The 24480-nt window shown below is 42.6% G+C and overlaps 1 protein-coding gene across 1 annotated transcript in view; it reads right to left on the bottom strand.

Annotated features, from left to right (window-relative positions):
* Nucleotides 1–24480, bottom strand: part of WWOX (WW domain containing oxidoreductase) — a 1164534-nt gene that overhangs the window by 813279 nt on the left and 326775 nt on the right. The window contains exon 6 of the mRNA XM_038770582.1: nucleotides 18948–19036. Within this exon, the coding sequence (XP_038626510.1) occupies nucleotides 18948–19036 (89 nt within the window). The remainder of the gene's footprint in view (nucleotides 1–18947; nucleotides 19037–24480) is intronic.

Genomic DNA, 24480 nt, shown 5'->3' with positions numbered 1-24480 from the left:
AGCCTCTTTCCCCCAACTTCCACTCCCTAATGCATCGCCCTGACATGCTCCCTTTGTTCTTCCCCTGTCCCAGCCTCACAGCACTTATGTTCATATCTGTAATAATAATAATTAATAATAATTATGGTGTTTGTTAAGCGCTTACTATGTGCCAGGCACTGTACTAAGTGCCGGGGTGGGTACAAACAAATCGGGTTGGACACAGTTCCTGTCCCACATGGGGCTCACCGTCTTAATCCTCATTTTACAGATGGAGTAACTGAGGCACCGAGAAGCGAAGTGACTTGACCGAGCTCACACAGCAGACAAGTGGCGGAGCTGGAATTAGAACCCATGACCTTCTGACTCCCAGGCCTATGCCCTATCCACTGTGCCGTGCTGCTTCTCAATTTATTTCTGTTAACGTCTGTCTCCACACTCCTCTACACTTTAAGCTCGTTGTGGGCAGGGAACGTGTCTGTTTATTGTTGTATTGTACTCTCCCAAGCTCTTAGTACTGTGCTCTGCACACAGTAAGCGCTCAATAAATACAATTGAATGAATGAATGAAAAGCACTGGCATTTTCTTCTGCTTTCTCGCTCTCCTTCTTGCTTGTTCCTTCTCGTCCCTGAGGCTGGGGACTGGATCAACATCTGACTAGGGGTCAGCACCCATTTAACATGCCTGGCCCACCCTCTCCAGCCAGTGGCTTCAGAGATCTTTTATAATAATAACAATAATGATGGTATTTGTTAAGCGCTTACTATGTGCCAAGCACTGTTCTGCTCCCGTAACTTTAGTAGAATTAGTATTTATTGAGTGCTCACTAAGTGCCACGTGCTATACTAAGCCTTTGGGAAGTATGAAACAAAGAAGTGGCATGGTCTCAACTCACTCCAAAAAGGGAGTCAGGCATAAAAATATTTACAAATAGAGTAGTCAAGATAAAAAAAAAAATCGAACATGCAGTTGAATAAATGAATACACAAAAGTCCTGAAGATGAGTTCATAAATGCTAGAAATGGCTGATAGATTGGCATGACTGAAGGTGACTGAAGGTGCTGGGAATTCATCCTGGAAATATTTGTTGGTGAGGTGGTATTTTGCTAAAGCTTCAAATAATAATAATAATAATAATAATAATAATAATAATAATGGCATTTGCTAAGCGCTTACTATGTGCAAAGCACTGTTCTAAGCGCTGGGGGGATACAAGGTGATCAGCTTGTCTCACGTGGGGCTCACAGTCTTAATCCCCATTTTACAGATGAGGTAACTGAGGCTCAGAGAAGTTAAGTGACTTGACCAAGGTCATACAGCTGACAAGTGGCGGAGCTGGGATTAGAACCCACGAACTCTGACTCCCAAGCCCATGAACCATTTGTTCATCTTGAATAAAACCCCAAATGAATATGTATCTACCTAAAGAACCAAATACATAATGTAAGGAAAAAGCCAGCCAGCCATACTCCTGTTCGGGTATTTCCCTTCATCCATATATTCATTCATTCATACATTCAATCGTATTTATTGAGCGCTTACTGTGTGCAGAGCACTGTACTAAGCACTTGGGAAGTACAAGTTGGCAACATATAGAGATGGTCCCTACCCAACAACGGGCTCACGGTCTAGAAGGGGGAGACAGACAACAAAACAAAACATGTGGACAGGTCTCAAGTCATCAGAATAAATAGAAATAAAGCTAGATGCACATCATTAACACAATAAATAGAATAGTAAATATGTGCAAGTAAAATATATATGCCTGAGATATTCCTTGTACATACTCAAAATGACAAAATTTCACCTCTGTAAAATAGCACCTACTCAGAGCCTAAATGAAATAAATAAGTCCTGGCTTTAAAAAAAAATATCAAGCAGCAGCTATAAAAGAAATCAGAAAGTGGGCCATTACATTTAATAGATTCTCCCTTTCCTTTGATGACTTTCAAATCTGATTCATGAGAATTTGTGTTTGTAGGTGAACTCTGAGAATGGACTTCCCTAGCAAGTGTTTCCAATCCATATGGCATGGACAATTGCTAAACGTGGGCTTATGTGCTTCTCTCGGTCTGCCCAGTCTAGAAAGGTTGGAAGTGAAGGGGTAGGGAGGTAAGGGTTTGGGTAACTGACAGTGAGACAAATAAAATCCATGGGTTCAGGGGCAATGAAGCTAACCTGCTTGGAAGGCTGTCTGCAATGCCAGTATAATTAGGATGTAATGCAGAAAAAGTAACTCAGAGAACAGGGCTCTGTAATTTGCCCCAATTAGTCGTTCCTTGGTCACATTATTTTCCCAGCATTCCTGCAAGACTTCAGCCCCAAGGTGCATTTGGACATATAACCTAAGTTTTCTCTCAGATAACTCCCCAAGGGAACCCTAGCTTGAAGGAATAGCCCACCTTTGGTCAGTACCAGTCCCTTAAAAAAAAAAAAATCCACCACCAAAACTGATGGTACTTTTCAGTTTAAAGAGGGACCGGGGGAGTAAGTGATCCAAATGGTGGAGATTCTAAGGGTGCTGGTCTGTGAAGACAAGGGGAGAAGCAGAAAAAGGAGAAAGAGAGGGACGGTATAAGCCATCCAGGGAAATACACACACACACACTCTCTCTCTCGCTCTCAATCAATGTTATTTATTGAGTGCTTAGTATGTACGGAGCACTTTACTAAGCACTTGGGAAAGTAAAATACAATAGAGTTGGTAGACATGATCCCTGTCCATGAGGAGCATACAGTCTACAATGGGAGAGAGACAATTGAAATAGATGAGGGATAGGGGAAATAGTAGAATATAAGACTATTTACATGAGTATTGTGGGACTGGGTGAGTACCAAAGTGCTTAAAGTATACCCAGCTAAGTGGATTGTCGATGGAGAGGGGAGGACAGATAGGGGAAATGAAAGGAAAGCCTCTTGGAGGAGGTGTGATTTTAGGAAGGTTTTGAAGGTAGGGAGAGTGGTGGACTTTCAGATATGAAGGGGGAGGAAGTTCATGGCCCAAGGGAGAGCATGGGCCGGAGTCGCAAGGAGATAGGTGAGATTGAGGTACGGAGAGTAGACTGGTGTTAGGGGAGCGGAGTGTGCAGGTTGGGTTGTAGTAACATATTAGTGAGGTTATGTAGGAGGGAGTGAGAGTGCTCTAAAGATGACGGTATGGAGTTTCGGTTTGATTAGGAGGTAAATCAATCAAACAATCAATGGCATTTATTGAGTGCTTATTATGTGCAGAGCACTGTACTAAGTGCTCAGGAGAGTACAATGCAACAGAGTTCCCTGCCCACAGCGAGCTTATAGTCTACAGGGGGAGACAAGCATCAATATAAATAAATAATTTATAATATATAATTTAAAGATATGTACCTAAGTGGCATGGGGTTGAGGGTAGGGCAGATATCAAATACCCAAAGGTCACAGATCCAAGTGCATAGATGACACAGAAGGGAAAGGGAGCTGGAGAAAAGGAGAAGTTGGAGAAAAGATGGAGAAGCAGTGTGGCTCAGAGGAAAGAGCCCGGGCTTTGGAATCAGAGGTTAGGAGTTCAAATCCCAGCTCCACCAATTGTCAGCTGTGTGACTTTGGGCAAGTCACTTAACTTCTCTGGGCCTCAGTTCCCTCATCTGTAAAATGGGGATGAAGACTGTGAGCCCCCCGTGGGACAACCTGATAACCTTGTAACCTCTCCAGTGCTTAGAACAGTGCTTTGCACATAGTAAGTGCTTAATAAATGCCATCATTATTATTATTATTAAAAGAGGGCTTAATCAGTGAAGGCCTCTTGGAGGAGTTGTGACCTTAATAATGATTTGAAGGTGAGAAGAGGCTTTGAAGGCATCTTGGAGGAGATGTGACCTTAATAACACTTTGAAGGTGAGAAGAGTGGTGGTCTGGCATATATGGAAAGAGAGGGAGTTCCAGGCTGGGGGGAAGACATGGGAAGACGTGGGGGGAAGATGTGGGGAAGACAGGTCGGCGGCAAGATAGGCAACCACTGGAGGTTTTCGAGGCATAGGGAGGCGAGAACTGAATGGTTTTGTAGAAAAATGATCTGGGCAGAAGAGTGAAATATGAACTGGAAAGGGGAGAGACAGGAGGCAATGGAGGTCAGCGAGGAGGCTGATGCAGTAGTCAAGGTGGGAAATGATATGTGCTTGGGTCAGCATGGTAGCAGTTTCCCTCTCTCTCTGCCCTCCCCACCAACTCACTCACCTGAATGGCATGGGCTAAAGCCGGGAAGCAGCAACAGCTAAGCACGGAGAGTGATGAGGGCCCCTTTCCAGCCAGCTGATTCCCTAGCAGTGGTAGGCTGTGGTGTTCCCACTGCTGCTTTCAGAGGGTTATGCAGCACACAGCGCAGAGATGCCCAGAGATAGCAGGGGAAGATGGCCTTTCTGCTTCTATTCCCACTGGAGAGCTGCTGTTGCTCACAATGTTCTCCCTCCTCCTTAGACTATGAACCCCACATGGGACAGGGACTCTATCCTACCTAACTGACTTTTAGCCACCCCAGGGCTGAGAACAGTGTTTGACACACAGTAAGTGCTTAACGAATACCATCAAACAAACAAAACAAACAAACCCTGAACTCCCCGCCGCTGCCTTGGCTACTGACCATCCCAGTTGAAAGCAGCTCTTTTGGGGGAAATGACCGACAATACTTGGGGTGGTGGGTTGGGGTAAGTCATCCAAAGTGGGGGGACTCCTCGATCCCCTAAAGAACAACTTTCCTCCAAAATATCCCTTTTTAGGAAATACTGGGTGTGCAGTAAAGCTGAAGACAGTATCTGGTCCAAGGAAAACTGTCATCAATTACAGACACTGTTAACAGTCTATTCCTATTCTCTTGGGAATGAGTCCATTAACGCCCCTTTTGATTAGACTGGTATTTAGTCGAGAGGCCGTGTCTCTTCCAGCCTCCTTAGAGTATAAGGCACAATGCCAAAACACTGCGAACATTTCATTAATATTTGTTGATGATTCTGTGTTGCTAACAGTTAAAATATTACTTGTACCTTGTACTCAGCAAACTGAAAAGGAGCATCAGTAGTAGGGCATACTGCCTAAAATACATCATTTAAAATGCTATACTTAATAGGCGAGTTAGGTAAACAGGTAATGAATAAATAAATATCCTTCCTGGAAATTCATTAGCATTCTTTTAGAATGAAAATGACTTTCCCCAGAAATAACAGAATATTTAATATCCCATATCATTATTCACAGGACTAATGCTTTCTATGCACAAACCCTGCTTCAGCTAGATGGAAAGCATTATTTTTACATAGTTGTGAGATCAGTTTCAGCAGAGATTCTAGGAAACATGCTAGAGTTCATGGTAGGACCAGAAAGCTTACTAAAATATATCTAATCAGTCTGCAATAATACAAATCGATTTTTGAGGAGAGGTGCAGACAGACCTGAAACCTACATGGATAAGAACAATTTATTCAGAGAATGCTTTTGAGACCCGAGTTGAATCAGTGAAAAAGTAAAACAATTCACACATTCTGTCCATTTAGCTTGCCAATGACAACTCTTCTGTTTTCCTTAGTGATACATGGAGTGGTAGTTCAGAAAGCTCTTGACAGCTGTGTGCTGCCATTCAGACCTGAAAGATTCCAGGTTATGATAAAAATTAATGTGCTCTGACATCCTCTGGGACTTCTTGTGCCCTGGAAATGTCTAATGAAAAAATACAACCTTGCCAGAAGCACACCTCAAGTTTTTGGAATTGAGTATTAAGACGCATGTGATGTATGGGTGGATTTGCTACTGCCAACGATAAAGATACCATAGCCGCATGCCAAAGGATTCTGTTCTGATGGGCTTGAATTATTTCCCAAATGGGTAGAGGTCAAATAAATACTACAGTGTAAAATATAACTCAGCTCAAATAGATTGTGTTAATGTATTTTTAAAACCCAAATCATTCATTCGCCAGCTTATCCTCATTTAATTTTTGTAACACTATAAAATGGCAAAAAGCAAATTGCCCATTACATGTTAGAGACAGATGGATGAACAGGCATGCTCCAAAGGAAACCCTCTGCAAATTGTTTGAAGTCACCTAGGGAACTGGAGTGCTTGATAGGAGTTGGAAGTTTATGAGAGTCCCAGTTCTGGAAGCAAATAGGAGACTAAGACCCTTGCTGAGAAACTTTACTGAACCCAAACTGCCTTTACAAATCCAACGGAGGCGATTCAAAAATTAGAGTGGGCAAGCTAATACCGGCACTGTTGACCCTAACTGGCTATTAGATCACAGAACTACAGGAGACCTAACTGCCAGGCCCGGCTACATGGACCGTTTACTCACTGCACAAAGTGCCGAGAAGAAAAGCAGATATTTCTGGTGAGATATTTGTGACAATCAAGAGATGTGACCTGGCAATCACTGGTTGAATGAAATGAATTTCCAGATAGTCACAATATATAGAAATTAGAAATCCCCTGGAATCCGAAATGGGTCGTGAACAAGCAGGCAATAATCATGGATTTTACCTATGCTGCTACTGCTCGGCAAAACTTTTTGGTCCTCATTTGCAGCCCAGGTTATTGGAAATAAAAAACGTCGCCTTCCCAGATACATTTTTACAATAATCCAAATATCTTCCACTCATTTCACAGCTACACTGAAAGAAACATTTGAACAATCTAGTCACATATTGCAGAATCAATACGCAAGTGTTCTGAGAGGAACTGGCAACCTGTCTGGCGAGCCGTATCTGGCCGTTTTTACAGCCGAATTTGGCTCGGTGAACTCCAGCCCGATTCCAGGGGAAAGAAAGCCACCTGCCCGGGTGCAAACACACTAGGGGCAGTGACAACTGATCCGCTCACAATATAAATCTGTGTTGGAAGTTTTAGCACATTGGCACCATGTAACTGCTGATGATTTATTAAAAATTTATACTCCTGTTTTCCAGCTGTCAAGAGTTAGTATAACAACACTTAGTAAAAAGAAGGATTTGATATTTCCATCTTCAGCATATAACATGATTAAGTATATGGTTTCAATGTGGTTTAAATAAGAGCATATGACATAGCACATGCCCAACATGTCAACAATTTCTGTATGAATGAAAGAGAAATAACTTTTCTGTGACTCTTGGTTTGGCCTGGAAAGGGAGAAAAACAAATTGGAATAAATGTGCCAGTTGTCAGAATACAGTTGAGAACCACTAAATCTACCTAAAACTGAAGTGAGTTCTGGTTTTTCTAAAATAAATCAGAAATTGCAAGCCCCCACTTAGACTATAAACTCACTGTGGGCAGGGACTGGGTCTCTCCAAAACACTTAGTGCAGTGTTCTGCACACAGTAAGCACTCAATAAATACGACCGATTGATTGAAATCGAACATTAATCAAACTACTACTTATTTTCTGCATTCAGTTTATGAGGGTGGTCTAACAAAAGGACAACTCTTGCTTTTTTTTTCCTCAACTCTAAATCAACGGTCCAGGTTTTAAACTGTTCTGTGGTATCAGTTCTTCCCTAGACCAAGCAGAGTCTATAGTTGCATTACCTGTTGATTTTTGAGCTTGTGCCCTCTAGAGAAAAATGACTTTAAAACTCAGAAAACAGCTTCACATAAGCAATCTTAGAAACAAGCAATTATATTTCAGTCCAAGATGACTCCATGTGATTTTTTTTGTTTTTATTTAAAGGTATTTTACAGGAGCTAGGATCCTCGAAATATTTGCTTCCATGAAGCTTTAGCTATGGATCAGTTGTGTTGATTTCCAGTTGGCGCATCACTGAAACAGTTCTTGAAAGCAACCAGGGGAAAGAAGTACATTGCCTAATTTTTCCATATCTGTCAGCTTGTCTAGAATGAGTAACCCTAAAAAAAGTGGGTGATGAGAAACAAATGTAAAGTTTTGGTGAAAGTATGAAAAGAAGTCGACAAAGGATGGTAAAAACCAATTTTCATAATAAGCTCTCAATATATGCCATTGATGGATTGACTGATTTAACTAATCTGCCTCCAGAAAAAGCCTACAGCTGAGCTGAACTGAGAGCTGAGGCTGAATGCTTTAACTGAAGTAAGGATTTCGGGAGCTCTTTACAATTGAGGGAAGCAGAACTGGTTAAAGCATTTCAAGGTTTGATTTCACATCAATGACAACCAAAAAAAAAAAAATCACACAATTATAAAATAGCGTTCTTGATGACCTCAGGAGAACAGTGCTGCCACCTTTATTTCTGGCATCAAGCACACCTCCCCCATGAGTGCTACGGTTTTCCCTAAATATTTTGCCTAAAATGTTGCAAGGGCATTAGAGAATGCTCACCAAACAATACAAGTCTATAAGGATACAGTGCGCTGCGGGTGTTGGACAAAACAGCTTGTGCGCATTTGTACGTGCGCATGTATGCAGTGCACACAGTGAGTACATGAATGTGACTTTTCCTTAATGGAGGGTTTTCCAAGAATGCAACCCCCATATTATAGGAGAACTGGGTGTCCAGCACCAAGCTCTGCATTATGTGGGTTAGCCAACCAAATATCAGTTCCAGAGATAGAAAACCGCTAAACCAGCTGACATACCAATCAATTATATGTATTGAGTGCTTACTGTGTGCAGAGTACTGTACTAAGCACTTGGGAGAAATACAATTTAACAGATTTGGTAGACATGTTCCCCGCCCAAAAGGAGCTTACAATCTAGAGGGGGAATCATGGGCTCATGGGCATTTCCATATGTTGCCCAATGGATAGATCTCAACTGCATTTAGTTACATAGATCCGAACTCGAGGAAGCATCAAATAGGAACACTTTTATGAGTATCTGTCTCCCCAAGTTCCAAAATATAAACCCTGTTTTACCAAAAGCCTAAACCCATGAAGAAATAATAGCAAAATAATAATTTAAATAATAATAATAATGATAATGGCATTTATTAAGTGCTTACTATATGCAAAGCACTGTTCTGAACACTGGGGAGGTTACAAGATGATCAGGTTGTCCCACAGGGGGCTCACAGTCAATCCCCTTTTACAGATGAGGTAACTGAGGCACAGAGAAGTTAAGTGATTTGCCCAAAGTCACACAGCTGACAATTGGCAGAGCCGAGATTTGAACTCATGACCACTGATTCCAAAGCTCGTGCTCTTTCCACTGAGCCATGCTGTTTCTCTAATTTTGGTATCTAAGCACTTACTATGTGCCAAGCACTGTTCTAAGCACTGGGCAGACACAAGGTAATTAGGTTGTCCCACATGTGGCTCACAGTCTTAATCCCCATTTTCCAGATGAGGTAACTGAGGCACAGAGAAGTTGAGTGACTCGCCCAAAGTCACTTGCCCAAATAATCACAGACACATATACACACACTTACACAAAAACCTCTACTCTCTGACCCTTACTGCATTAGGGAAGCAGTGTGGCTCAGTGGAAAGAGCATGGGCTTGGGAGTCAGAGATCATGGGTTCGAATCCCAGCTCAGCCACTTGTCAGCTGTGTGACCTTGGACAAGCCACTTAACTTCTCTGTGCCTCAGTTACCTCATCTGTAAAATGGGTATTAAGACTGTGAGCCCCACGTAGGATAACCTAATTTTTTAGAGAAGCAGCGTGGCTCAGTGGAAAGAGCATGGGCTTTGGAGTCAGAGGTGATGGGTTCAAATCCCAGCTCCGCCAATTGTCAGCTGTGTGACTTTGGGCAAATCACTTAACTTCTCAGTGCCTCAGTTACCTCATCTGTAAAATGGGGATTAAGACTGTGAGCCCCCCGTGGGACAACTTGATCACCTTGTAACCTCCCCAGTGCTTAGAACAGTGCTTTGCACATAGTAAGTGCTTAATAAATGCCACTATTATTAGTAGTAGTATTATTATGCAGAGTGCTGTACTAAGCGCTTGGAAAAGTACACTATAACGGAGTTGGTAGACATGTTCCCTGCCCACAAGGAGCATACAGTCTAGTCACAATTCCCCTTCTCAAGTATAGCCAAAGAAGAGAAACCTTTAATTTCCTTAGAACCTGACATCTATTCTCCACAACTCTACTACAGATTGGTCTTTCCTCCAGCAGGAAGAGGATGAAATGCTAAAAGGGTTTTGGAACCTAGAGCCTTCACTGTGACCTGATTTTTGACAAAAATTGGCTATTGAAAAGCAGCATGACTAAACTATACACAAATGTCTTAATTTTATCAGAATTGGGTCTCTCTTGGTAAGGAGGAGATATTACATTTATTGAAAAGAAAATGTTTTCCTAAAATCAGACATTTGAATTTCGGCTAAAGTTCTTTCTGGCTGTAGAGCAAATTGCTTTTCCCAATTCTGAGTTTACAAAGTAAGAGTTATTAAAGAGTGGGACCACTGGAGGAAAGAATAAATAAATGCAAAGAGAATTGAGCTCCTCAAAAAGGTTTGAGTCTCCTGAAATGGACCAAAGGTAAGGAACAGAAGGAGGGTGGTAATTTAAGTACTAAGTACAGTGCTCTGTACACAGTAAGTGCTCAATAAATACCACTGATTGATTGAAGAAGACATCATTAAATAACATTTTTACTGGTTTAAATTGTTTCCTCAGAAAACCTAATTCCTAATTTTCTCAATCCATTCTGGAATAGAATGAGCAGAAAGGTATTCATGATGAGAAAAAGAAATGCCTATAACATCTTAGACTTGCATATTTTATATCCAGTGATAGATTTCATAAACATTTTGGCTAATTTACAAGATGAAGCAAACTCCAGTTGGTAACTGAAAGCCAATCTGTGCCCTTTCCAGTTTTATACATCATTGCCAAGTATAAATGTTCTGGAATCAGATTTACATGGCAATTTTGTCAACGCTATATGAACCATAACACAACATAGCTTGCTCTTGTGAATCCCACTATATTGACATTGTGGAGTTAGGAGCACAGAAAATGAGCATTTTTGGGGCACTAGATAAGTATATGTGGGAGACAGGTACTGCAGAGTAGTAAACAAGGTGCTACTGTTTCAGGGTCAGTTTTCTGATGATCTGAGTATATAGTTTAAATGATTATAAAGAGTACTTTGCACAATCCAGCACTCCAGGCTTTGTGTGTGGTCTGGCTCCCATCCAGTTTCACAATCCAAACAAAACTATCCTTTGGAACTCAGCTTGGTAAGGGCCCACATTCTCACCACAGACTTCTGACCTTAAGCTTTTCAGTAATACCCAAAATAATCCTGCCTGAGACACTCCAAATAATCACCAAAAACTCTAGAGGAAAATGTCTGCAGGCCGATTTGGGGCTGGTTCGGTTCTCCCATCATCATCCAGGCTCCAGAGCAACAGATTGAATGAAACCAAGCATTAGACTCTTAAATGAAAAGCAAAAGTGGGGATGGAGTGAGTTAGTGCCAGCATTTCTGACAGTTTACAAAAAGGAAACTGACAGGAAGATTTCCCCAAATATGCTGATTCTCCATCTTCTCTTGCTGAAGCACAGATGGCAACTGAAAAAGCTTCAACAAAGCCACGTTGTCAGTCACACTATGAATTTTGCATCTGTTTCCACCTGATTTAAAGACAAACAATATGTTGTGTAGTCCAGGGTGGGTGACAACAATATTAAACCATGACCAGAATCAAAGGAGAAATGCTTAATATTCAACCGGGTGTTTTCTCCTGTTCTCTACAGCTTTCTAGGGCTTTAATAAAGGAGATTCTGTATAGCAGGCATGTCAAACTCATTTATGTGACTGTGCTACTTGTGTAGGTATACATTTCAAAAGCTCCAAATTACTAAAAGACTCTGGTTAAAATTATTGGCAACCATTTTTATGGAACTGGTGAACATACCTATAGTAATGTCTCGTGGACACAATGGTAGTGGATGTACTTTCTGTGGGGGCAGAGACAGTGTCCAAGATTAGTGACCCTGGGCAAGTCATTTCACTTCTCTGTGCCTCAATTACCTCATCTGTAGAATGGGGATTAAGACTATAAGCACCCATGGGGGACAAGGACTGTGTCCCACCTGATTACCTTGTATCTATCCCAGTGCTTAGTACAGTGCCTTGCACATAGTAAATGCTTAACAAATACCATAAAAAAAGACTAGGGCAGAGAAGGCAGGAAAGGGAGCTGTTATTTAGAGATGTAGCACATATGAATATAATACATAAACACACACACACAGAGCACTCACACACTCATACTCAGTTTTGCAGAAGAGATGACCAACAGGAAGGAGGAAAAGTAGGAAGGAGTGAGGGAGGAGGGGAGGAAACAAGGAAGGGAGAGAGGAAGAGATGTAGAAAGAGAGAGACAGGGAGAGAAAGAGAGAGGAGAGAAAGAAGAAAGAGAATAATAATAATAATTACGGTATTTGTTAAGCATTTACTATGTGCCATGCACTGTTCTAAGCACTGGGGTAATCAGGTTGTTCTATATGGGGCTCACAGTCTTAATCCCCATTTTACAGATGAGGGAACTGAGGCACAGAGAAGTGAAGTAACTTACCCAAAGTCACACAGCAGACAAATGGTGGAGCCGGGATTAGAACCCATGTCCTCTGACTCCCAAGCCTGTGCTCTTTGCACTAAGCCACGCAGAGAGAGGTAGGCAAGGGAGAGAGAGAGGAGAGAGAGACAAGTACACAAGTAAACAGTAAAGTTATCCCTTCCCCTGTCTCTGCCAGCAAGGCTTCAGGCCTGTACTCCGAAATGAAGGGCCTGCACTCCTGCTTCGGCTAAGGACTGCTCCTCAGGGATTTCCAACATGGGGGAGCTGTCTGCATGATGACCCCTTGGAAGAAAGAAGGAGTCCCAAGTAGAGACTCAAGCAGTGGTGGTGGCATCTACATTCCAGAGCTGGGCTGATGATAAAAGCGAAACAGGGACAATCCCTCCTTTTTTCTTTCTTTTTCTTTTTTTAATGATGGACCTGTTAAGCGCTTACAATGTGCCAGGCACTATACTAAGTGCTGGGGTAGATACAAGTTACTTAGGTTGAACACAGTCAATGTCCCACATGGGGCTCACAGTCTTACTCCCCACTTTAAAGATGAAGTAACTGAGGCACAGAGCATTGCCTTGCCCAAGGTCACACAGCACACAAGTGGCAGAGCCGGGATTAAAACTCAAGTCCTCTGACTCCCAGGCCAGTGCTCTTTCCAGTAAGCCACGCTGTAGAGGTGGCAGTTAGTGGTGATGCCTGTCTACTTGTTTTGTTTTGTTTTCTTGTCTGTCTCCCCCCTTCTAGATTGTGAGCCCATTGTTGGTAGGGATTGTCTCTGTTGCTGAATTGTACTTTCCAAGAGTTTAGTATAGTGCTCTGCACACAGTAAGCGCTCAGTAAATACGATTGAATGAATGGTGATCCCTCCATTCCAGAGCTGGGCTGGTAGTAAAAGTAAAATAGGGACAATTTCTCCTTCTGCATAAGGTCCTTGCAGGCAGGTATCACTCCTACTGAATATGGAATCTCACAAGCACTTAATACAGTGGTCTGCACAAGGTAAAAGTTTAATATGGTATAGTGTATAGAGCACAGACCTGGGAGTCCATAAGGTCATGGGTTCTAATCCTGGATTCGCCTCATGTCTGCTGTGTGACCTTGGGCAAGTCACTTCACTTCTCTGGGCCTCAGCTACCTCATCGGTAAAATGGGGACTGAGACTGTGTCCAACCCGATCTGCTTGTATCCACCATAATGTTTAGTACACTGCCTGGCACATAGTTAAGCACTCAACAAATACCATTATTATTATGGTATTTTATTATTATTATGGTATGGTATTATTCTTTGTGCCTCAGTTACCTCATCTGTAAAATAGGGATGAAGACTGGGAGCCCGACATGGGACAACCTGATTACCTTGTATCTACCCCAGTGCTCAGAACAGTGCAGTAAGCACTTAACCAATACCAACATTATTATTATTATTACTATTAATAATAATAATAATAATTAATTGGATCAATTCATTCTGTTTCCCCTCTGTCACATGGGCTGCTCAGAGCCTAAAAACAAGTCACAAATATGACGCTCTTGCTGCACAGTTTAGTTCACGGTAAAATTAAATTGGAATTTAAATTAAAAAAACATTTAATTTGCAGTCCAAATGCCTGAAAGCTGATTGGTTCTAAAATGTCAATGTTTCCTTCATTTGTCTTTATATTTTATGCCCAGGATAATTTTAATGTAGGAAGACAGGATATAATGATAAGAATATAGTTAAACAGGCCTTCTGGCAGCAAACTGACTGGCACTAGAACTCAGTTTTGACAATTCTCGAAGTCTGAGGACCTATAAGTACTAAAATGCCATCTATCCTTGGGAGATTTATCTTGGCAGAATTTCAAAAGTAAAAATCGCATTCTTTTTAAGCATGTTTTCTCCATCACAGTATTTCTCCAAGCTGAGTAAAAGATCATACTCTCAAGAGAGATATTGTATAGGGTTTTTTTAGATTTTGTAAAGTGGAAATCTTTTGTACTTCTAAATCTGAACAGCCAGAAAAATCTGACTCACTAAAGTTCTGGGAAGCCTGATGGATCATATCTATGTTGATGGGTTTGAGATATTAATTTTTGAAGCGTACATTTTCATTCAGTGATCGATGTATTATATATTAGCTAGTAACAAACAGGTGTTAAAAATGAAAAGACAATCTGATTATGTAACAGTTTGTTCCCATCCACTGAAATAAACATCTCGCTTGCATGCAATAACTTGGGACAACAACATAACTCACAGAGTTGCTCATAGCTTTCATCTCCCACTGCTGAGATTCTTGTCTTACCCCAGAAAAGCCCTAACACGTGCATTCCAAAATCTCATTCAGCACAATCCTCTTCTCTGCACCAAAAAAAAGAGATGAGTTTGGGGCACAGAGAGGAGAGAATCTCCTCAAGCCCTCTACTTGATTCTTCTCTTTGTCCAGATCACAGGAGAATGAGCCAGTCACTCCTAGGAGATGGGTTCCTATTTTTGCACTCTGGGTGTCAGAGCAGAGGTGAGCAAGGAGCAGTGACCTGCTCCATTCATTCATACATTTATTCAATTGTATTTCTTGAGTGCTTACTGTGTGCAGAGCACTGTACTAAGCGCTTGGAAAGTACAATTCGGCAACAGATAGAGACAATCCCTACCCAATAACGGGCTGTCTAGAAGGGGAAGACAGACAACAAAACCAAAAAAGTAGACAGGCATCAATAGCGTCAAAATAGATAAACAGAATTATAGCTATGTACACATCATTAATAAAATTAATAGAATAATAAGCATGCACAAGTGCTGTGGGGCGGGTAAGGGAGTAGAGCAGAGGGAGGGAGTAGGGGCCATGGGAAGGGGAGGAGGAGCAGAGGAAAAGGGAGGCTCATCTGGGAAGGCCTCCTGGAGGAGGTGAGCTCTCAGTAGGGCTTTGAAGAGGGGAAGAGAGCTAGTTTGGCGGATGTGAGGAGGGAGGGCAATCCAAGCCAGAGGTAGGACATGGGCCAGAGGTCGACAGCGGGACAGGCGAGAATGAGGCACAGTGCAGAGGTTAGTGGCAGAGGAGCAGAGTGTGCGGACTGGGCTGTAAAAGGAGAGAAGGGAGGTGAGGTAGGAGGGGGCAAGCTCCAGGGCTAGCATGCTCCCTAGCCAGTTAGCATTTGTCCCAATTAAGTCTGGGTACGGTGGGAAACTATGAGCCTCCTTTATAGCAAAGCATAGCACATGTGCATAAGTTGGGACCCTGTGACTTCATCTGCCAAAAGAAGAAATTATTACCATTGTTGCTTAACTGTTCTCAAAGGCCATTTAGCATCACAGTCACTTTGTTATTACTCGATCTCAGCTATGTCGCCTCTGACCACTGGCCCACATCCTGCCTTTGGCCTGAAACTCCCTCCCTCCTTATATCCGACAGACCGTCACTCTCCCCACCTTCAAAGCCTTATTCATTCATTCATTCATTCAATAGTATTTATTGAGCACCTACTGTGTGCAGAGCACTGTACTAAGTGCTTGGGAAAGTACAATACAATAATAAACAAGACACATCCCCTGCCCACAATGATCTTACACTCTGGGGGGTGGGGAGGGTGGGACAGACATTAGTGTAAAAAAAAATTACAGATATGTACCTAAGTGCTCTGGGGTTGGGGGCGGGGGCAGAAAAAAGGGAGTAAGTCAGGGTGATGCAGAAGGGAGTGGGAGAAGAGGAAAGGGGTGACTTAGGGAAAGCCTCCTGGAGGAGATGTGCCTTCAACAAGGCTCTGAAGGGGGCTGGGGGGGTGGGGGAAGTAACTGTCAGACTTAAGGAGGGAGGGCATTTCAGGCCAGAGATAGGATGTGGGCGAGGGGGTCGGCAGCAAGATAGGTGAGATAGAGGCACAGTGAGAAGATTAGCATTAGAGGAGCAAAGGGTTTGGGCTGGGTTGTAGTAGAGTAGCGAGGTGAGGTAGAGGGGGCAAGGTGATGGAGTGTTTTGAAACGAATAGGAGTTTTTGTTTGATGTGGAGGTGGTTGGGCAACCACTGGAGTTTTTTGAGGAGTGGGGAAAAATGGCCTGAATATTGTAGAAGCAGCGTGGATTAGTGGAAAGAGCACGGGCTTGGGAGTCAGAGGTCTTGGGTTCTAATCTGGATCTGCCACTTATCAGCTGTGTGACTTTGGGCACACTACTTAACTTCTCTGTGCCTCAATTACCTCATCTGTAAAATGGGGATTAAGACTGTGAGCCCCAAGTGGGACAACCTCATTACCTTTTAGACTGTGAGCCCACTGTTGGGTAGGGACTGTCTCTATATGTTGCCAACTTGTACTTCCCAAGCGCTTAGTACAGTGCTCTGCACACAGTAAGCGCTCAATAAATACGATTGATTGATTGATTGACTGTATCTACCCCAGCACTTAGAACAGTGCTTGACACATAGTAAGAGCTTAATACCATCATCATCATTATTATTATTATTGTAGAAAAATGATCTTGGCAACAGAGTGAAGTATAGACTGGAGTGGGGAGGGACAGGAGGCCAGGAGGTCAGCAAGGAGGCTGATGCAGTAATCCAGGCAGGATAGGATGAGTGACTGTATTAATGTGGTAGCTGTTTGGATGGAGAGGAAAGGGTTAGCAATGTTGTGAAGGTGGGTCTGATAGGATTTAGTGATGGATTGAATATGTAAGTTGAATGAGAGAGAGGAGTCACGGATAACACCAAGGTTACGGGCTTGTGAGACAGGAAAGACAGTGGTGCCCTCTACAGTGATTGGAAAGTCAGGGGGCAGGCAGGGTTTGGGTGGGAAAATAAGGAGTTCTGTTTTGGACATGTTAAGCTTGAGGTGACAGGAGGACATCCAAGTAGAGATATCTTAAAGGCAAGAGGAAAAGCACATCTCCTCCAAGAGGCCTTTCCTGACTAAGGCCTCACTGCCTTTACTCCCTCTCCCTTCTGGGTCATCCTTGCACTTGGACTGTCAGCCCCAAAGAGTTTATGTACATATCCATAATTTCTATATTTATATTAATGTCTGTCTCCCCTCCTAGACTGTAAGCTCCTTGTGGGGAGGGAACGTTTCTACAAATTCTGTTATACAGTACTTTCCCAAGTGCTTAGTACAGTTCTCTGTACACAGTAAACACTCAATAAATACAATTGTTGAGGAGTGATAGAAAACAGGCAGCAGAAGGGTCATCAAGAACATCTATGTGGATATTACAGTCCCCAAGAATCAATGGAGAAAGAGAGAAGGAATGTGAGATAAGGATCAAAATGGTTAAAAAAGTTGGAGGTGGGGCCTGGGAAGCTGTAGGTGACCATTACTAGAATCTGGAGTGGGTAGTAGAGGTGGATGTTACGGGCTTTGAAGTAAGGAAAAGAAGACGATGGGGGAGGTGGAAGGGTGCAAAAGTGGCGCTGGGGAGCAAGAAGGAAGCCAACTCCTCCCCCTTTCTTAGTGAGTGTGGGGGGAGTGGGTGAAGATGTGGCCCCCTCTAGAGAGAGCGGCAGGGGAGACCGTATCATCTGGGGAAAGGCAGGTTTCAGCGATGGGGAGGCGGAGCAGTGACTGGGCCAAGAACAGGTCAAGGACAAAAGAAAGGTTTCCCATAATGGAGTGGAGGTTCACAGGCTGTACTTGACTGAGGCTGTCAGGGGTTGGGGGCGGGGGGCGGGGGGCAGCATGGGGTGGTGGTTTCTGGGGGAGGGGATGGCTCAAAGGGTGGGGAGGTGTTGGATGGGAGTGAGCTGATGGTGGTGGGGGGGCAACCCAGGGGGAGAGGGATGAGGGTGGCCCTGGGACAGGATAACAGGAATGGGGTGGGGGAGGGAGGTGTGGGCAGCTCAAGACTCAAGGGATAGGGAGGGGGTGGGGGTGCTAGGACACGAGGACTGGGATGGCCTGACTGGAGCTGTGGGGATTGAGGGTTCATGGTTAAGAACTGCTTAATCCAGGGGTTCCCTGAGGAGATTGTTGAATGCTATGCAGGTCCCAGAGAGTGAAGAGGCCAGTGTTTAGGAGGCTGGATTGGTGTGAAGGCAGGCAGGGGTTGATATGTAAAAATCTGGGTAGTTGTCACCTAGGTGTCAGGTGGCCACACCTGATTTGCGTTCTGCACTGCAGAATTAAATTTCCTCAGGGAAAGGGAGAGGATAAGGAATGGCCACTCCTCCACCACAAAATGAGACTACTGACTATTCACCAATTTTCTGCACCACCAAATATATATACATATTCATTCATTCATATTTATTGAGCGCTTACTGTGTGCAGAGCACTGCACTAAGCACTTGGGAGAGTACAGTACAGCAATAAACAATATATATTTATACATGTTATATATGTAACATATATATATAATGCTGTTAGAAATCAACAGTCTATATTTGATAGTCCTCTCACAAACAACATCCATCTGAATTAAAATAAGTTACAGTTAAGAAAACTCCACAGCTTAAATGTTCAAGTCATTTGAATTGTAATGCATTTCACCCCTTTAATGATAAAGTCATTAAAGTAACAAAAATTATGATATTCTCTCGAGCTACTTACAAATTCTTGGACTTGAATGATTCAGCAAAGTGCTGCACACTGCGAAGAGAAGCAAGGTCTAAGGTCATTGCTTCAACCTTGGCTTTACGCTGCAATGAAAGAAAATTAACAAAAAATTATAAAAAACTCAGCAAGTCTGAAGTATCATGTTACAGTAAATGTGTTTTGGAACTTCTCTCAATTCTCCCGTTTAAGATTGGCAACCCAGAGTCAATGCGAATCAACAAAACGAATAGAAGAAATGGGATTCATTGCCAAATACAGTTTTTGGAAAGTACAGCTCCACTACACAACTTAACCAAATGCAGTGAATCGACACCAAAATAGTTTTATCCCTATTGAGATAATTCCTTTTCATTTAGAAAAAAAATTAGTTGGAGATACAGCACTAAATGTTGATTGGTTTGGCATTGGTGAATTCTAGAACACCTTAACATAAGATATCTTTGGAATATTATGTATCCCAGTGTTCTTATGGATGTCGTTCCCACTCCATTTGAAAATGAAATGAACACCTTCATGATTCCTCTGAATTTCAACCTACTAACATCCCCTTTTATTGAAGCCAAAGAATAAGTGTTTGGGTGAAGATCATCATCAGCAACAGCATTTATTGAATACCTGCTCTCAATCAATCAATGGTATTTATTGAGTGCTTTCTATGTGCAGGGCATTGTACTAAGATGCTTGGGAGAGTACAATACAATAGAATTAGCAGATGCATCCCCTTCCCATAACAAGCGTAGTTTAGAGTACTATACTAGGCACTCAGGAATATACACTTGAAGTAAAAGACAAGGTCTCCACTCTCATGGAGCTTTTGGTCTAATGGAACATAAACTTCCCATACCTTAAACTCTTATAGCATAAGGCTAACACCTGGGATTGATTTTCATGTGGCTTGAAGGTAAAACATTCAAATCCAAAATGCAAAGAATAAACAGAGTGCATCTTAATGTATAACTTTTTCATGCACAAATATTAGGCTCTAGATGGCATGCTCCTTATGGGCGAGGAACATGTCTACCAACTCTGTTATGATATACTCTCCTGACCACTTAGTACTGTGCTCTGCACACAATAAGCACTCAGTAAACATTATTAATATTAAGCATACTGACACATATTGCCATCAAGTCCTAAAGTTCCCAAGATTAGAAGTTGGGCAACTCAGTGGCAGAGAGAAGATGTTCAGACTCCTGTGTCTACGTAAGTCATCTCTATCATGCAAAATATATATGAGCCACATTGGGGAACTAATCCCCTCACATGGCCTCAAACTACCATCTCTAGGCAGCTGACTCACAAATCTCTCTCTTTTGCCCTGACCTTTCCCATCCTACATTTCCTATACATACATATACATCCTATATGTTGCCAACTTGTACTTCCCAAGCGCTTAGTACAGTGCTCTGCACACAGTAAACGCTCAATAAGTACGACTGACTGAATGAATGAATTTCCTCTGGCCTCCAGGCCATGGTCCGCAGGCACCACGACCTGTACAAAAGTGAACTTCTGTTCCTCCAAGGGTCTCTCTCCTGCTCTCAGCAGTCCTCTCTCTTAGGGGAGCAGGGCTCAGGCCACAATGGCCCTAGGGGGGCTGCTTTCTGGTCCCTCCACAGGCAGCCAACGGTTGCCACGGCCCCAGGATCACAGAGATAGGGACTGAAGCCACTTGAAAAACCTGAGAAGCCCCAGAGACCAGTAGAGCCCATCACTCTCCTGACCTATATTCCCTCCTCCTGCATCCCCATACCTAAATGCTCCCTTCCCTTAAAACCATCACCGCACTCTCTCTTTCCCTTCTCCCTCACATCCCCGTCCCTGCTTAACATCCTGTCTCCAGGCCCTATTTGGTCAGTCACCACTTCTTCTTCCATCTATCTCTTTACTGCTCATTCAAGCCCCAGCCTCATTTCTCCCCCATGACCAGCAGCTCTGACCCAAGTCCCAGCTCTGACCCTGCTTTGCCCAGCCCCCAATCTTGGTTCCTTTCCAAGCCCTGTCCTCTCTTCCTTTACAAAACCCTCTCTTTAATGCTCTCCCTCAAAATCTACTCTTTATTCCTCTCCGCCCTTTCCCCACCCACTCACCTTTCCCCTCCAAGTTCTTTCTGTGGAAAGAACTTCATGATGTACCTACTACTGGGGACATGGTCTCCAGGGAGTTTCTTCTTTTCCTGCATGTATCTGACTGACAGTACATGGGGATATGAGGGCACCTTTGTATAAGCACCCAAACCATCAAATAGTCCACTGTGTACATCAGTGTGTGTGAGTCTCCCTGAAGCCGGACAAGCCTTGGTATTTCTGCTAGTTTAGTTTCATCAGTAAAATTATTTACATTTACTTAAAACGAAGATAAGCCGTGGAAAGATCCCAACCCTTGAAAAGTACTTTGGTTCTGCACTGTTTACCATTTTAAAATCTATTCACAATGTTCCTGCTTTAAGTCTTGTAGAAACACACAGCTCATTCATCTACTTCAATCTGCCTCATGGAATTTGGAAGAGAAAATGGTCTTTGACTTAGTCCTCTGCCACCACAACCCATTATCCCCATTTTGACAAGATTGATACACAGCTCCACATGAGTCTATTGAAATGGGAAATATTGAAATCACAACAGCTGAAAGAAAAAATATATCTTTGCTAATGACACCTTCCCCCTGCCTTTCTGGAAGCCTACAGTGAAATTGAACCCAGGTCTTCCCCTTGAGAATGGAGTATTTTCTTTTGTTCACCTGTGCACACACGGTGTTGCACTCTTGGAACTCCAAGATGTTATACGTTGCTTACCTAAACAAGCACATTCTTTTCTTTTGCCTTTTAAGAATAAAATGCCCCACTGCTTTTTCCAATGAGAACCAAATAAGTACACTAAACTCAAGAACAAGGGGTCAGAAAGCATTAAGTCGCTCAGCAGACTAAATCCCTAGCCATGGGTTACTATGCTCCTGGGGAAAATGATTTGAGTCCACACGCTATTACTCAGGTAATGCTTTTGCTCTTGGCATAAGGTTTCAAGTTTCTGCTACCTACTCCAAGGATGAAAAGGCAAGTCCTGGCCTTCTGTGAGCTCAGAGGGAAAAAGATGCAGGAACTGAAGTTTTTCCCAAAAGAGGCCTCCTGAAATGATTACCCTTGCAAGAGGTCCCTGCTCTAAGTAGGAATGAGGCAGTTGAAACGGCTTAATGAAATCTTCCAACCGATGAACAGCTGATTCTTATTCTAGAGCAGCAAACGCAGCCTGCCAATTTGGGATTCTCTGCCAGGAGCACTGATCAACTGAGAACTCCATACTAGTCACTCTCTTCTGTCAGGGTAACCACTGAACCTTAATTTAAAACAGTTACATTATCCCCTCATTCTTGGCACAAAGCCAGAAGTGTATTTCCTGGCCCCAGCAGAGAGCAAACCAATGCTTCACTGAATTTTTTTAAATCCATTCTTCAGTTTGTAAATGTTCAAAGTCTCATTTACAACCCAATACGGGGTGTGGGGGTGGGGGGCAGGTCATTTTGTGGTAGTTAAGATGAACCAGCTGAAAAACTTCAGTTTGCATCCCCAAGGGCAACCAAGGATGGCTCCAAGAGTAAATTTAAATGGCAGCTAATGGATAGAGGTGCTGGTAGTTCTGCACTGCCCACATGTCACATGATGTTGGATCCTGACCAGAAAATTAGAGATTCTGTTCATTAAATAAGACTGGCTCTAGTATATAATGTTGCTTTACCAGATTGGTGGTGGGAGGAGTCGGCAGGGCAAAGTAAGTTTTCAAACAGCCAGACAAGTTGTCATGGTGTTGTTTTTGGGATATAGATAAGCCTCTCGTAGCTTTCAAGAGCCTGGATCTACCAATTATGTCAAGTGTTTTTCCTAATAATAATTATGGTATTTGTTAAGTACTTATTATGTGTCAAGCACATGTTCTTGACATGTTCTAAGTGCTGGAGTAGATACAACGTAATCAGGTTGTCCCACATGGGGCTCACAGTCTTAATCCCCATTTTACAGATGAGGGAACTGAGGCTAAGAGAAGTTAAGTGGCCTGCCCAAGGTCACACAGCAGATAAGTGGCAGAGTCAGAATTAGAACCCATGTCCTCTGACTCCCAAGCCTGTGCTCTTTCCACTAAGCCACACTGCTCCTAAGGTCTGCAAATATCAAATATAGGTCTTAATGCTGTTTCTCACACTTCTCCTGTATCTGGGTGAACTGAAAATATGTCAACTGTGCCATATTGTGGTTAAAAGCCACAGTGTGATTCCGGGAACTCTTGTGAAATGCTATTCACCTGAAGGTGGGTCACAGAGATTCTCACAGGGAAGCTGATCCACACCAGCCAATGCAGAGGATTGCAATGCCATGATAGTAGTTTCTCTAGTCTGCTTTATCGACATTTTTCATGAAGATTGTTATGACATGGCATCTTTGAAATGTTGTGACACTTCCTCAGAGTTGCAGACATAGAAAAAGAGCCTCTTGAGGTATTTGATAAGCCACATTCACTCCTGGCTTGTAGACCTCAACAAGTTTGCCATCGGATCCTGTTATTCTGCCATTCTTTCAGTGCTCTAACAAATGCCACGTCTTCTCATATTGATCAGTTTTCTAATCTTCGTAGGACTGCATGCTCAGTGGTGGGAGATAGGTTGAAATATAGATTGACTACAGGAAAAAGCTAAACTACAAACAGACCTGAGTGGTAATGGCATAATGCTAATACAAAATGTTGCCTAATTGTGTTCTACTGATGTCTTTCAGCATTCTACTTGGTATATTTTCAGTCAGACAACATTGTCTGTTTTATGTTCTGAAACCTTAAATGGAACTTGTCACTTTTACATCTGTAATAGATCCATAATCACTCTGAACAAATAATTAATATAACCTTACTCATTGTAGGACACTAGGACTTAACTGAAATGGTTTTAATAATTCATCAATTAACTGTGAGGGGATTTCATAACCCTAGTTTCCCCAATAACATTAAAGATGGAACTGGATGATATTCTGTCTAAATGGGAGTTTGGATGTGGAGACCAAAGCTATTTATATCTGTTGTTGCTCTAAGCCCATTGCCAAAAAAAGAAAAGTCCAATTATAACCAGCACTAACTGGAAGCTTTGGCAGCCTCAGCAAAGATTCTGTACTAAATAAACATCCAGATAATTGCTTCTTCCAGGATGCATATCAACAAAAGCGAGTGTTCAAGAACTCCCTCTGTGGACACTACGGATTGGCAGTAATTGATGGAGGTGGACTTAAAAAAAATCACTATGTACAGGTTTAGAAGAGGCATTTACATCCAAATGGGCTAAGTGGATAGGAAAGGACAATCATCTTGGACCGAATTTAGACTTTTAGCTAGAACTCTACAAGTGCTCAATTTACTCTCTCATTGCTTACCTTTTAACCTACCTATCCCCTTTAAAACACATTCACTCCTGGCTCGTAGACCTCAACAGGTTTGCCATCGGATCCTGTTATTTTGCCATTCTTTCAGTGCTCTAACAAATGCTAGTAAAT

The sequence above is a fragment of the Tachyglossus aculeatus genome, chromosome X2 (genome assembly GCF_015852505.1).
Source record: "Tachyglossus aculeatus isolate mTacAcu1 chromosome X2, mTacAcu1.pri, whole genome shotgun sequence".
In the NCBI taxonomy this organism is placed as follows: domain Eukaryota; kingdom Metazoa; phylum Chordata; class Mammalia; order Monotremata; family Tachyglossidae; genus Tachyglossus; species Tachyglossus aculeatus.
This window is presented reverse-complemented; position numbering and strand designations above follow the sequence as displayed.